Source organism: Equus caballus, chromosome 19 (assembly GCF_041296265.1).
Source record: "Equus caballus isolate H_3958 breed thoroughbred chromosome 19, TB-T2T, whole genome shotgun sequence".
Lineage (NCBI taxonomy): Eukaryota > Metazoa > Chordata > Mammalia > Perissodactyla > Equidae > Equus > Equus caballus.
Window position 1 is genome coordinate 10,210,583 of NC_091702.1, and position 16,068 is coordinate 10,226,650.

The following is a 16,068-nucleotide window of genomic DNA, read 5'->3' on the forward strand; positions in this document are numbered from 1 at the left end:
CTAGGAATCATTATATATTTATGTCTTAACTTTTTTAATATTAAATCTTTGCCAAAGAAACTTTTAGAGCACTTGCTGCTTAAGTTCAAAAAATATTTGGACAATATATTTTAAATGTAATTTTTCTTTAGGGCTTCCTCTTTCTGTAAACCTAAACTTATAAGGTAGTTTACATGTGTTGGTCTTCTTTCTTATGTATGCATGATTATTTCAGCAATGCTTTTATTTAAAGTGGAGTAGACTTATTTTATTTTTTTTGTTGAGGTCATAATGGCTTATAACATTGTGTAATTTCAGGTGTATTTCATTATATTTCAGCTTCTGTATAGACTGTGTTGTATTCACCACCAATAGTCTCGTTTTTATCCATCACCATACATTTGTGCCCCTTTACTGCTTTTGTCCTTCCCCCACCCCCTTCCCCTCTGGTAACCACTAATCTCTTCTCCTTGTCCATGTGTTTGTTTGTTTGTTTATCTTCCACATATGAATGAAATCATACGGTATTTTGTCTTTCTCTGACTGACTTATTTCACTTGGTATAACACTCTCAGTGTCCATCCATGTTGCCACAAATGGCATGATTTTGTCTTTTTTACAACTGAGTAGTATTCCATCGCATATATATACCACATCTTCTTTATCCATTCATCCATTGATGGGCACTCTAGTTGCTGCCAAGTCTTGGCTATTGTGAATAATGCTGTGACGAACACAGGGGTGCCTGTATCTTTTTGAATTAGTGATTTCATGTTCTTTGGATAAATACCCAGTAGTGGAATAGCTGGATCATATGGTGTTTCTATTTTTAATTCTTTGAGGAATCTCCATACTGTTTTCCATAGTGGCTGCACCAATTTGCATTCCCACCAGCAGTGTATGAGGGTTCCCTTTTCTCCACATTCTCTCCAACACTTGTTGTTTCCTGTGAAGTAGACTTATTTTGATTTGAATTTTTTTTCTAATGAAGTCTTATTTCTGAACTGCTAAGAAGTTTAGAAATAGTGGATGCTATAGACTGAATGTTCGTGCCCCTCCAAAATTCATGTGTTGAAACCTAATCCTCAGTTTGAAGCTGGGACCTTTGGTAGGTGATTAGTTCTTGAAGGTGGAGCCCTCATGAACAGGATTAGTGCTTTTATGAAAGAGGTCCCAGAGAGCTCCCTCCTGCCTTCTGCCCTGTGAGGACCCAACAAAAAGATGGTTGTCTGTGAATCAGGAAGAGAGCTCTCACCAGACACTGAATCTGCTGGCACCTTGATCTGGGACTTCCCAGCCTCCAGAATGGTGAGAAATAAATTTTGTTTGAGTGTTTGAGCCACCTGGTCTATGGTACTTTGTTATATCAGACAGTAGTGCAATTAATCCCTTCTCTAATCCCCAACATTATGTCACATTAGAATATTTGATCCTGTTTATATCAGTATAGCAAATAAAGGCAAATGGAGGAAGATTCTGAATGTTAATAAGTAATATTTTTGTTGGTTTCATTGGCATCTTAAAAAAGAATAAAAGGAAAGTGCTGATAACAATATTGATTATTAACAATTAAATATACCATATTCTTGCTATACTTAAACTATCAATCAAAATTAAAAGTTTATGCCATCATTATAATTATGAAGTGAACCTGTTGCAAACAAGTTATACATTTAAGTTAAAATGGGGCATGGACAGAATACTGGATCAAGAATATTGCCTAAAACAACCCTATGAAGTAGAAATTATTCCCATGTGACAAATGAGGAACTGACTCCAGAAGGTTGAATAACTTCCATAAGGTCACGCAACATGGTGGAGCCCAGATTCATATTTGAATCTACATGGTACGATGCTTCCTCGTTCAGGAAACCTGAGTTCTAGCGATTCTGCTTCTAAATTTCAAAGCGACCCTCAGGCTTAGCACTCAATATCTCCAGCCTCATTTTTGTTTTACTCTTAAAATAACAATAAACACACTACACAGTCCGTCAGATGGTCAGGGGGTCAGACGATTGAGTGTCTCATGATGGAACACAGAAGCAAAACCTCCCTGATAAAGGGAGCTGCTTCCCCAGCCAGGAGACTCGGCCCCACTGGAGAAACCCTGAGAAGGCGAAAGGTGATGCAAATTTGCTTCAAACGAGACAGCAGTGTTGGCGTTCTAGAGAAGGGACCGCAAGTTAAAGGAGAGAAAGCTCAAGACAACTAGACCAGCAGGTTTTCTCACTCTTAAATCCCAAAAGAAATGGCAATGTGGAAGGTGAGGAGTAACTTAGAAACTAGAACAAGTAGAAAAAGACAGAAGAGTCAAATCCAGTAACTGTGTATTGAGCATCTGTCCAGGTACCAGGCACTGTGCCAGGAACTAGATATGCAATTATGAACAAGACTGACGATGGCCATTCCCTACTCTCAAAGAGGAATTGAAAGAAAATCTTATCTGAGTAATTAAATTGACATCAGAGGAAAATGACCTAAACAGAAATTTATCATATAAAAAGCATAGACTAAAAGCTAAAAAATTGGCCTAAGGGCCTATATTGTTATCCATTACTACACAATAAATTCTCCTCAAATTCAGTGGCTTCAAACAACAAACATTTATGATCCCACAGTTTCTGTGGGTCAGAGGTCTGAAGGTGGTTTGGCTCTGTGCCTCTGGCTCCAGGCCTCTCATGAGCTGGGTGTCAGGCTGTAAGGGCTGCAGTTTCATCTAAAGGCGCCACTGGAGGAGGACTGGCTTCCAGGCTCACTTTCTGGTTGTTAGCAGGATTGACCTCCTCACAGGCTGTTGGGACGAGAGCCTCACCTTGCTGGCTATTGGTGAGAGGCCTCCCTCAGTTCCTTGCAATGGGGATCTCACCGTATGACTTGGCAGCTGGCTTCCCGCAGAACAAGCAAGTGAGCGAGAATGAGAGAGTGCAAGAGAAGCTGCATGGGATAGAAGCCAATCTTTGTAACTGAACCTTGGAAGTGACATCCCACTGCTTCCACTGTATTCTATTCGTTATAAATGAGTCAGTAAGTCCAGTCCAGTCAAAGCAACGGCATTGCACAAGGAATCGCTGGCAGCCATTTTAGAACTGCCAACCTCAGGGCCTCTGGAGGTAATTTTGGCAAAAGGAGCTAGATGAAAAGTGAACAATGAATGTATTTATCAGACTAAAGGAGCTGCATTTGGAGCTCTTCCTGCTCAAGTTGTAAAAGGAAACCACTTAGAGATGAAGTTTTATTTTTTTAAAAAATGCTGACTTTTCAAAGATACAAGACACTGGGTTGGTATATAAATGATCACAGATCATTCCTAAGGAGTAGAAAGGGATCCTTCCAGAAGCACAGTTACCTCAGGACACACAAAGGGCAGACTTTCTTCAGCTGTTGGGGGCGGGGAGGGGGGGGAAGGGGAGGGAAGGGGGCGGGGGGGTGGGGGGGGAGCCGCTGGTGCGGGAACACGACTGAATTCTCCACTGGATGTTAAATAATTACAATTGAACTGTGGGAGTAAATAATTAAGGCTGCTTCTCTGGTTGAGCACGCCGAAGTCCACAATATTCTTACAAGAATACGAAATGAGCCAATAAAAGTGAGAGGAGTTATGAGCCAGAAAGAATAGAGATTGTAGCATGTAAAGTGAAAAGCTCTATTATTCTGATCGTGCATTCCGGACACTTGAAATTTCTCAGGTTCTGGAGAAATAAAGCTGCATTTAAATGGGGAACAAATTCCCATTAGAATGAAAATAAATTAATGGTCTAATAAGGAAGCTAATTAAGGGTAGGAAGCCCTGCTCTCTTTCAGGAAGCCAGAGAATGGAGGGACTTTGTATTTAGTTGTATGAAGAAAGTTCTTAAGGATGGGAGGGAAGCCATAGCCTCTACAGGGCAAAACAGGCAGCCTGCGCGGCAGGACTGCTAGAGAGCGTCCGCGGACGCACAGGGCTTAGGAAGGTGGAGCACAAAGGTGCAGGGCGATAAGAAGAGAGGGACGGAAAGGGAATCTGTATGGTAAATGTAAATACGAAACGGGGCCCCTGAAAATTCTTCATACAGCGAAGACACACACATAAAAAACTGGAATATTTAAAGAAAAAAAAGGACTTCAGAAAATAAACAGAATACGTTAGAGAATAGGTATTATCATTTAAAACCAGGTTAAAATACATCACCTGATTCTTGCTGCCAGTTTTCCTTCCTCCTGGCTCCATGTAAGTCCTTTCAAGACAGTGTGGGGTCTTGTGATCCAGAGGAAAAATGTGGTAAGTTAAAAAAAAAAAAAAAATTCACATACAACTACCAAAGAAAAACCAGTACAAAGAGTTCAGGATTTTAGTTGTCTTAAGACTACAGATAAGGGAAACAAGGAGCAGACGTTTTAAATTCTACTAGTTCCTGTAGCCATCTGATGAAGACGAAAGATGTTTAAAAATAGAAAGGAATGCTCTTGGTTAAACCTGGAGAATTGAATACATATGTTTATCTCTGCTTCATCCCAAAACACCACTAAAATGAAAGGAAATTAATAAAAAGTGAATAAATTCACAAGGAAAAGAGAACAGGAGAGGAAGGATGAAATGAAAAAGATGTGGACCAAATTTTGGAAAATGGAAAGCACAGTATGGATGAGAGGTAATTAGTAGACTACAGGCTATTGAAGTCTAATGCCTGTAGGACTGGGGTGGAATCCTAAAAGGAGCAAACCCAACGGTGTGACACAACACGGGAAAAGCTCAGGATTTGGAGACACCGGGTACCTCTGAAGAGGGAGAGAAAAGTGCACGTGAGAAAACAGGACTGTTTGAATGATTGTAAAAGGAGCGTGTAGATCCTCAGATGCCCTCGCTAACACCCAAGCAGCCCCTATCCACCATCCGTGCATGATACCAAAGGTTTACACTCTAGAGAAACTGAGTATGAGAGGCTTTGATCCTGAGGATACGAGACAGCAAAGTAATGAGATGAGGCTAGAGCAGAAGTCCATATATTAAAGGGGTGAGACGTCCTAGTCCAAATCACCTGCTCACTTCTCAGAAGACAGACAACCATGCTTATATGTGAATAGCCAGAAAATTGGAAGAGCTCTCTTTGGAGAAGAAAAGACCTGTGGATACTAACAATTGAGGTCTCCCCATGAAATGGCAATGTCCGTGTTCAGTCTACCCACTGAGAAGTATACCAGTCAATAAGCCCCCACCTAGACACACAGAGCTTCCAGTAACATCTTGGAGACTCATTTTTACACACTAACAGCCAAACATCACCAAACATTTTAGGAAGACCTCTAATATGAAAGACAGAAACCAGGATCAAACAGATAAGCACAAAAGAACTCAGAAGAAAAAGATACAAAACAATGCAGGGAGCAAAAGTGAGCTTCAAGAAAGAGCATAATTAATATCTTCAGAGAAAAAAAGAGAAGATATTGCATCCATGAAACTTGAACAGGAGGCTATGAAGAAAGAACAAGAATGAATATTAAAATATGAAAGCTGAAGTAAAATACTCAATATTTGGGTTAGATAACAGAGAAGAAGACATCTCTCAGAAAGTAGAAGAAAAAAGCAAAGAGAGAGAGAGAGAGAAGAAAAGAAAATTAGAGGATCAAGCTAGGATATCTAATGCTCTACTAATAGGAGTTCCAGAAACGGAGAACAGAGAACAGAGAAGGGAGGAAACCATCCAGGAGCTAATCAAGAATATTTTCAAGAACTGAAGGACATCCATTGCTATATTGAACAGGTCCACCCAGCATAATGGATGGCAAAGGGACCTCACCAAAGCACTTTATTATGAAATGGCAATACCTTAAGGATATAGATAAGTACTTAAAAGTTTCCAGGGAAAAAAGGTCACTTAAAAAGAATCAGGAATCAAAATGGCATCAGAATTCTTAACAGCAACAGTAGAAAGTAGAAGACGATGGCTTCCAAATTCTGGAAGAAAATTATTTTCAACCTAGAATTCCATATCCTGTCAAAAAAGGATATTTTCAGACATTAGAGTTCTCAAAAATGATATTTCCCTTGCAGCCTTTCTCAGAAGGCTATTAGAGGATATATGAGGGAGTAAACTAAGAAAGGAAAAGCTACAGGAATCAGGGAGTAAGAGTTCCAACGTAGGGGAGAGATGGAGGGAATCCCCAGGATGATGGCGGGAAGAAGTCCAACAATTACAGCAGGAACTCACAGAACAGCAGGTTTAGAGAACAACCAGGCGGGGCTAAGGAAAACACTGGAGGGTTTTTAGAAGTATGTCTCCAAGAACAAAGAGAAACTGAGAGATCACATGTGGAGAGGATATTGACATTTCTGTAAGTTGGCTTTGGTGAAAGATTAGTAATCAACACCTAAGTACCTAAGCAGATAAATAATGGGACAATAATTACCTCTGGAAGGACGCTGTGCAAAGAAGGAAATGCAATCATAGCACACTGCATGGCTCAGGCATGCATAATGTTTATATGCTATAATCCCATACAGCAGAATATAGATTTGACTAAAAATTGTGACAGAAATTGGGAAGATTTCCCAACAAAATTGTGATAGAAACTTCCCCCAGGGGAGGAGAAACATCTCCCCATGGGGAGAGGAGAAACACCTGTTAGGAGTTGCAATAGAAAGCTAATTCTGTTCTCTGAAATCAGTAGATAATGATTTCGAAGCAGGAAAACCATGAGATAGCTGTGTGGTGATATTATTTAGAAATATCCAGAGAAGTATCACGAGGAACAGCTTAAAAACCTGAAAATGGTTGTTCCTGGGAGGCAGGACTTGAAAGTGTGAAGGGGTGCCTTTTTTCACTATAATTTAATAGTATTATTTTAGTTTTTAACGAAGTATAATATATTACTTTAATTTTTAAAAATAATTCAAAATAATGGGAAAAAGTAAAGCATAAAAGGACCTGATAGGTGACAGAGGAAAGGATAAAGGACAAGGTTATACAAGAAAAACCAGGAAAGCTGTAAGTAAAGCAAGCAACTGAACGTGAACCTTAATGAGATCTTTTTAAGATTATGAGAAATGAAAGAATGAAGACAAAGTAGATTCTAGCTTAAACTTTAGTAACAAGTGCCTGACACACTTCTATTTATTCTCCAAGTCTGAATAAAAGGAGAGCTCCTCCATGAACCCACAAAACCCCAGAGCCAGCTTAGGCACCTCTGTGCACCCATTACAGTGGTTGATGCATTCATTTAACATGTAAACGCGTTTTTTTAAATAGATGCTAAGAAGAAAGGTAAAGTAGAGTAAAGGGATACTTTCTGAAGGAGAAATACTGTGTTAGATGGGGTGGTCAGAGGCCTCTCTGAGGAGGTAACATTCAAGCGGACCCGAAGTGAGGAAAAGAACATTGCAGGCAGAGGGAAGTGTGAAGGCCCTGCAGCAAGGAGCCTTCAAGAAACCGTAAGGAAGTCAGCAAGCTTTGCTGGAGCCAAGTGGGCAAGGAGAGCAGCGGTGAAAGCAAGGTTGGAGGTTGCGGAGTCTCTGCAGGCTGCGGCAGGGACTTTGGATGGTTTTCCAAGTGTGATGGAAAGCCACGTGGGAATTCTGAACAAGGAAGTGACATGATCTGATTTATTTTTAGAGGATAACTCAGATGCTGTATGGAAAACAGGTTGAAGTTGGGGAGAAGAAAAGAGGGGAGACCTATTAAAGGCTCTTGAAAAGCCCTAGAAAAGCACTGAAGGTCATAGTGGTAAAGGAAGTAAGAAGTGCCCAGATTTGGCGTATATTTTCCAGGTGGAGGCCACAGAAGTCGCTGGTGGCTTGGATAATGTAAAAGCATAAGAGGGGTCAAGGATAACTCCAAACTCCAAAGTTTGGAATCTCAGTAACTGAGTGAGTCAAGGTGCCATTTACCAAGATGGGAGACACTTATAAAGGAATACAGCTGGGGCGAAAGGTGGAGAGTTGATGTGGGACGTGTTACTCTTCATATGTCTATCAGACAGCCAGACAGAGGTGTTGGACGAGCGTATGTTCATGGGGAAGACTGACTAGAGACGTTGATTTTGGAGACATCCACATGCAGCTGATACTAAAGCCTTGGGACTGAATGAGATCACCCAGGGGAGGAGGTGAGAGAGAAGGGGGCTCAGAACAGGCACTCTGGCTTTCAGAGGCTGGGAGGAGAACAACCCAGCCATACTGCCAGAGAAGGAACATGTAGTGAGGTAGGAGGAAAACCGGAGGAGAAGGCCAGCAAGGAAAGAACGTATTCAAAGAGGGGAGCATGCAATTTACACAGGTCCGCAATCCCTTATACAAAAACTTTGGTTTTGGATACGTTCTGGAATTCAAATTATTTTTAATTTTAGAAAGTTAGTAAAGTGCGTATCTCCCTGGATATCTAGGGCAGCCCCTCCCTGCAATGACATTCATATTTCTGCAGTGAAACGTAGGAATGGCCTTTCTGAGCGAAATACATGGGATTATCAGTCCAGCTAGGTTTCATTACCAAAGGCTGTAAATTACACAGATGTTTCTTTTCAGAGCTTTTAGGATGTCAAAATTGTGGCTAATGGATTGTAGATACGTACTCACTTTCTTTACAGCAGCTGTTTCTGTTGGTTCACCTGACCATCTCTTGGCTTCTTGGATCTGTTTTTGTTTAAAAACAAAATAGGAGAGTACATATGTTTCTCTGTAGGGTTACAGACACAGAGATGATATGGAGAAAGGAAGAATTTTTCCGAAACTATTTACAGTGATTATTATTTCAGGGGAGGAAGAGAGGGGCAGGGGCTTCACTTCTTACATACTTTTTGAAAATTTTAGGATTGTGGATGACTTTAAAACTTTTTGGTGTTTTTGAGTATTTTCCGAATATAAAGTCTATTTTTTTAAAAAAAGAAAAAATTTATTTAGGAAAGATTACTAATAATCTGGCAAGGATGGATTTATGTAAACTCTAAGATTAAATTTTAGGACTATGTGGTGTTTGCAACACAAATAGCTTTTTTGCAAGAATTTGCTTAGTTTTAGGTTATGTGTTTATTATACTTGCATATTTAATTGATAGAAAATGGCATACATTTCTCTGGTAATTCCCTTTATGAGAAACCAAATTAACAAAGGAGTGGTTCTCAACTTTGAGACGGAATAAAATTAGACTATCTGAGTCTCTTTCAAAGAGGAAAGGGGTCAGTGGAAGTTCTCTAACCTCTGTCTGCACGGGGAGCAGGGGCTCAGAGAAGCTCTTAGTGGCAGTGGCTACTCCGAGGGCTGGCTGGCAGGGAGGATGGCTGAACTGCCAACCCAAGAACCTTCGCCTTGGGGCTTGGGGCAAATGGGGGCTCAGACGGAGAGTCTCCGGCCACGGAGAGGGAGATCCAGCCTGGGCGGTCTGACATGTTGGAGACGCAGAGTATAGTTGCCAGAAAATCGACAGAATGAGAAAAAATATGAAGAAATTGCTTTTGTTGTGTTTATGAATATGAATTAAATCTTAATTAAAGTTAGATTATTGACTTAGAAAAGTAATTCCCGAACACTGTGTCTTTGTGGGCTCTTCCTCCCCCATCTGCAAACCAGCCTTTGAAGCCTAGAGGTCGGAGGGCTGTCGCCCTGTCTCCTCTTCCGCTCTGGGGTGTCTGCCGCCGTCACCTCATGGGGTCCATTATGTTTGAAAGCACAGAAACACAATTTTAAGAACAACCTGCCTGACATCCATCTTAACTTCTTTCCCGGAAATTTATTCAGATTCTCATCCCTGCCTTTCCACCGTTTTCCTGCGGTGTTTTGAGCTGATCAGATCAGTTGAACAGGAGCCTTAAACGGAAGTTTGGGCATGTCCTTTGCTCACTCATACTCCTCTTTCTGGTTTCCACACCTCTTCCACAGTTTCCTTTCACCTCAGCTCCCCACCCAGTTGGCCAGCCACCCTTTCACCCTGGGACACACCTAGTCTGGGTGGGTGGAAGCTGTAATCCGATGGTGCCATGCCCGGCTCCCACCTCACTGGGTATAAAGCGTGGACAAATACAGCCACCTGTGCTGATTCCTCACTCAGGACCGCTTTCCTGGCACGCTCCCCCGACTTATGCCAAATGCAGCTGATGGCCATCACAAATGGGATGATCAAGCTACCCAGCAAACCCTTCTCTTGCTTCTTCCACTGTTTTTGGGATTGAAAGCAATCCAGCTGTCTCTCAGGATAAAAACGAAAACAAACATAAAAATAAGCCACTCTTACATTGCAAAGAGTGGGGCAAATTGGCCATTTTTTAATATTAGAAGTTTCAAGCAGATGGTGAACTGATTTATATTTTCATTTTGACATTTGCTTACCCAGTGGGAGTGCAGTTAAGCCATATTTTAAGCCCATTCAAAGTGGCCTTCATCTGAACATGTTGCAGACACATCTATATACTCTTCACCAATCTGTAGAGCTCAAGGAACACTGGTTCTCCCTCCCTAGATGCCCCTAACCAGAGGGCACTCGGGGGAGGAGTCTCCTCTGGGAACACTCTGGCCTCCTCCTGGCCTTCCTGCCTCCCATCTTGCCCTACTGGGGGCCATTTTCCACAGTTGGCAAAGGAATCTTTCTTTAATGCAAATTTGACCATGCCAGCCCCCTGCTTGAAATAAACCTTTCAATGACTCCATATGGCCCTCAGAATTAAGTTAAAATTCTGGTATTAGCCTGTTACCAAAGTTGTCCTTGATCTGACACTGCTCACCCCTCCTTGCCTCGGTCCTGGTCTTTCCTCCCCTTGTGCAGTCTGCCCTTGAGTCATCCAAAGCCATGTGTCATCCCAAGATGTGCCCCGCCCTCTCTCACTGCCCTCCTTGCCTGGCAAACCCCACTGCCCGTCTCCACCTGGCTCAAGCCTCCCTTTCCATTTTGACTTCCACTTTAGCTGCAATCCAGTGACGTTGTTTTACCATGCTAAAACAGGGCCAGCGATGACATAGGGCTGAAACGTTTAGAATGCTGTGGCTTCACTCATTATTCTCACATTTGCCCATGATTTTCAATCTTACTGAACATATTCCATCGTACACATTTTCCATGTTGTTCGATAAAAACATCTATTAAAATTCTGCAACAACACAAACTTCCAAAAAAACGAACATTTTGCCTAAATTGCTGAAAACAATCTAACCACGAGTGAATGATTCTTATCCACGGAAATTCCATGGAATTTTCCACTAATGTGCCTTCCTGACTCTAGTCACATCCACATGTGTTCCTGTCATGCCCTGTCACACACACTCCATCCTGAAATAGCAACCCCTAAACTTGATGTCTTCCATTTCTGTTTTTTTACTCCATGATTGAATAAATTATAACGTTTGAACTGCCTGTACAAAACTGAGTTATAATCTCGATTTTAAAGGAGGAGGTCATGGTGGCAGAGGATATGCAGATACTGAGAGCTTCACCTGACATTTGAGTGTTTGTGGCACAGACAAAAATAGAAGTCCCAACTTTGGGTCCTGTCTTCAGTTCAAAGGTCCTCATGGTTTGGGAAATAATAGAAGAAAGAGAATTAGTCCTTTGCTCTGGAAGCTAATAGCCTTGAAGAGGGATGAGTTCCAGAGCAGTGGGCCCACACCAAGATGGTGAGCGGCCCTTTCAAGGTGCAGTCTGGAGCTGGCAGCACTTCGCTCCATTGTACTGGTATAGGGACATCTTTGGGTTCACTCCACCTTCTCATGTCCTCCTTTATAGTAGGGTGTCACCTGGTTGAAATAGCTCTTAAGTGACTTGCTTTATGGATGTTTTCCGTGGAGTACTACTCCTTTCCTTTGAGAATTGAATTTAATTTTAGAAAATGGATTGAATTTTATTTTTCTTTTAATGAGAGCTCTTATCAAATCGCCCATCACTTTATCCTTCCATATTGGTGCACCTGTTATTTATGTCACCAATTTATTGACCTCATTGTTAACTGCTATCCATTTTTTCTTTTATATATTCAAATAAAATTAACTCTTTTTCATAGCTTTATTATCAAGGGAATTTTTATACTAATTTATTGAAAGCCTCTTAAATCTAATCACTTCAACACATTTGTCAGCTTATTCTACTAGTAGATAGGAAGCATAATGCATTGATGTTTTTTCTTTTTAAAAGAAAGTTTAGATGATTAAGTTAAGAGAACTTGGGCAAAACTAGAGGAAATGTCTTGCTGTTTTTTATTGCTTCAGTGTCCTGGACCGAAGTGGCCGCTGCATGCTTGATGTCATTATTAGACGCTTGCTGCAGAGGTGGTCAAAGCAGGGCTCTGCAGGCAGGCCCGGCCCCACCACCTCGGAGCTGGGCTACTCTCAGTAAGTTACACAACCGGGCTGAGCTTCAGCGTCTTTCTTTCCAATATAGCTGTTGGGAGATGGAGCTGAGATGACACCTAACGTAGCCCCTTGTCACTCTTCTTCTCTAGCCCCCCTCCCCTGCTCTTTCAACAAGTATTTCAGGTAGGGTTCTTGAGAACCAGATAATAAAGCCACAAACACTGTCCTTGGTCCCCTGTTTCTCAAATAAATAAATAAATAAAGAACTGGAAGCAAATAACTAACCCCCATGATTTAAAAAAAATATGTGGCTATATGGGTCATGTATGTATGTTAATAATCTATGTAAATGATGAGGCTTTGTCTGACACAGACATGCTGCTGATTTTATGGAAAATTACTGTGCAACTGTTGATCTGGAATTGCTCCATATTCTTCCTTGTTGATTACCAAATTTGGAATTGAATAGAGTTCTGACATAATCACAAGAAACTCAAATACGGGAAGATGCTCCTTTCCCTGATGCTTTGTTATTTGGTTCCACTGACAGCAATTAGTCAGTAAACCGTTCGGAGGTTGCATTCCACTGAGAATCACACTTAGGAATGCCTTGGCTGTTTTTACAAATAAGCTAACCTGATCGAAATTCATTTTTAGTTGAAGAATCCTATAGCACAATCATTTTAATTGTGTTCACTTATTTGGATACCATTTTGAATTGTTTATTTTTCTTTTTGGGAGTGGGGGGAGGAAGTTGGCCCTGAGCTAACATCTGTTGCTGATCTTCCTCTTTTTGCTTGAAGAAGAGTGGCCCTGAGCTAAGATCTGTGCCAATCTTCCTCTATTTTGTATATGGGTTTCTGCCACAGCATGGCTTGATGAGTGGTGTAAGCCTGTGCCTAGGATCCAAACCTGTGAACCTGGGCCACCAAAGTGGAGTACGTGAACTTAACCACTATGCCACCAGGATGGCCCCATGAATTGTTTACTTTTCAACCTCTTTTTTGACATCCTGCAGACATGACTGTCAGGACGTTGGCGAGTTCTAAGACCTAATTCTTACCATGGGCCTTGAAATGTTTTCATGAGTTCCACAGATGGGTAACTCTTCAACTGGAAATCTAGAGTCTCAGAATTTGAAGGGGCCTTAATGATCTCCAGTCCAGTCATATATTTAAAGCTTAAATTTGCTCCAATATATCCCAGTCAAGTGAGATTCAACCTCAGAGTATCCTCTGGACAGCTCTGGCTATTAAAACATTCTCCCTTCTTTTAAATCCCTTAGCTTCCACCCTTGGCTCCAAATTCTGTTTGGGACATAAAAAGTGGCTCTGCTCAAACTTATGAGGCTGCAAACTTCTTCAGAGCAGGAACTGTATCCACTACAGCTTCCACTAACTTGATAAATGATTGCTGACTGGAGCTGAAAGCAGAAGATGCTGTTCTTATATATCTTACGGGACAGCAAATGATCAGTATAAGCTCTCCTGAGGAAGCATCAGACTGATTTTATTGTTTAAATTCTATAACGTATATGTTTTATTCTTTCAATTTTATAACTCAGGCAGTTTTATCTGTTTGTCATACGTATTGCAGTTTACCTTTATTATAAAATAACATGCTTCATGACACTCCAGATATTAACTATCAGATATTACACGTGTGGCACATACTGTCGGAGACACAAGGCACAGAGAAGCTGAAACCCTAAGTGGGCTCTAGATGCTCTGGGTTAGCCAGCCCCAGGCCCACCACTACCATCTGAGTCACGCTGGCTCTTGTTTCCTCTTCTGCCAACGGCAAGGTTCAATCAAATGTCCTCTTAAAGTTCTTTCCAGCTTCACAAGTGATTTTGCGTTTTTGCCTTGTCTGTGCCATGTGGTAGAGTACCCACCGCGACCGTCAGAGAGCACAGACCTCTGATTACTGGCTCAGCTCTCAGGTTATAGTGCCAGTAACCATCCACGTGGACACTGTTTAAAGCGAGGGATGCTTCTTCCCATTTTTCTCATTTCAGAACACTTTTCTTCAGGAAACAGTGCGTAGAGAGTGTGAAGAACGCTTTGAACTGACGGAGGCTTTGAGTCAAGCCAGAGAACAGCTCCTGGAGCTCAGGAAGCTCAGTGGAAGCTTGCCGTTGTCACCGTGTTCCCTCAGCCGGGGCAGCCTAACCTCCTCTGCTGCGGTGGGCAGTAATTGCGGAGAGAGGAGCCTGGCAAGACTGAACTCTGAAAAAAGAGTCAAAATCTCCAGCCTGCATGGAGTGCCAAAACCCACCACATCCCCACCCTCAGCTCAGCCCGGGAGGGGCAGTAGCTCAGGTTTGTCCACTCTGCCCCAACCACATCCTCCCAGGGGCCGAGCATCTTCAGTAAACGAGACCAGACAAAGACTGGCTGCTGTTCTGCAGAGGAGACTGAATCAGCAGTGACTGATCCAAAGTCAGCAGCAACTCCAACAGCCTGCCTGGTCTTTCCCCGAGTGCCGGAGGCTCACTGCAACTGAGGATGACAAGGATCAAAATATTATCACACATCAAGAATGCATGTCTATAGTTTTAACAAGAGAATAGGAAAAGCTACTTTGAAATTACAACAGATAATGAAGTTGTTGGTACTCCAGACGGCTGATTTCTCTATTTATGTGTTGTGTGTTTAGCTGTGCTCTGTGAAAACGCCCTTTTAGAGATCACAGGTAAAAATTTTCGCCCATAGCATCTTTTCCATTTTTTTTGCACCAGTACAAGCAGATGTATTTCCACAAAAAATAGATTGTATTGGTTTTGTTGGTGTTTGTTCATTTGTTTGTTGAGCTGAATAGGTTAAATAGATGTAATTAGTATGTCAAATAGAAAATAAAAGCACTTTAGTCTTTAATTTGATAATTTCCAAAATGCTTAGATATTCACAGAGTTCATCATCATCATCATCAAAAGCCTCTCTTTTTCACTCACAATCTGATTGGCTAATCTGCCTTCTTTTTAGCCTAGGTCAGAAGCCACGATGGGTAACCTTCAGGAAGCCGGTCTTCCCTGCGAGGCCGGAGACCATCTAGAAAAAGGGGCAGCAACTCCACTTCAAGGGAGTGGTGTTTCTCTTCTCCAACTACAGAGATTATTTTAGACAACAAAGAGCCTGGCTGTGAAAATATTACTTGGTAGAGATTTTCTGCATTGAATGCTTTTTTGGTGCTCAGTTTTGAGCTCTGACTTGAACTTGTGTTCCCAAGCCATTGGGCAGAGAAGGAATTCAAGACCGTTTAGTAGGGGCACACAGTGCTAACTTGGGGTGCAAATTCCATCACCCCTGAAAATGGGTAACCGGATAACGTGTTTTCTACTTTCAGAGGGAAAAATTAAAACCAGAGACCGGACCAGCTATTTTAGGTTATCTTAAGCTTCATGCTCCTCCCGTTTCTTAAAACACAATTCTTTATCTTAAGCTGGTGTTCGTCCTTCTTTTCCCCCTTCCATGACTGACTGCTGAAGTCCTTCACCTGACTGCATAGCGGACATCAGGCTTCTCACTCCCAGAGAGAATGACAGTAGCATGTGAGAAATACGGCACGTACAGCTCTCTGCTGTTAGTTGTCATGTTGGTGAGAGAATCCAAAGGCACTTGGAATCCCTCCCATGTGCAAAAAAAGTGAAAAATCAAGCTTTTCTCCAGTTTTTCAAAGGATTGGTCTAACCTACCAATAGAGTGTTTTAATCTCCAAAGAGTTCCACAGTAGGGCCTCTGATTTCCCTGGCAAGTTTTAAGTGAGCACATCTTGTGTTAAGGCTGAGAATGCTTACTTTTGTGTTACAGAGCTTGGTGTTTCTTTTTTTTTTTTTTTTTTTTTTTAAA

At 41.7% G+C, this 16,068-nt stretch overlaps 1 protein-coding gene across 8 annotated transcripts in view; it reads left to right on the forward strand.

Moving 5' to 3' along the window:
- The window catches only part of LEKR1 (leucine, glutamate and lysine rich 1), a 189,460-nt gene extending 174,364 nt beyond the window's left edge, over nt 1-15,096 (forward strand). For all 8 annotated transcript variants that reach the window (XM_070243169.1, XM_023623183.2, XM_023623189.2 and 5 more), the window contains one exon: nt 14,238-15,096. In XM_070243169.1, coding sequence (XP_070099270.1) covers nt 14,238-14,651 — 414 coding nt within the window. In that variant the 3' untranslated portion in view covers nt 14,652-15,096. The remainder of the gene's footprint in view (nt 1-14,237) is intronic.
- Nucleotides 15,097-16,068: the final 972 nt, after the last annotated feature.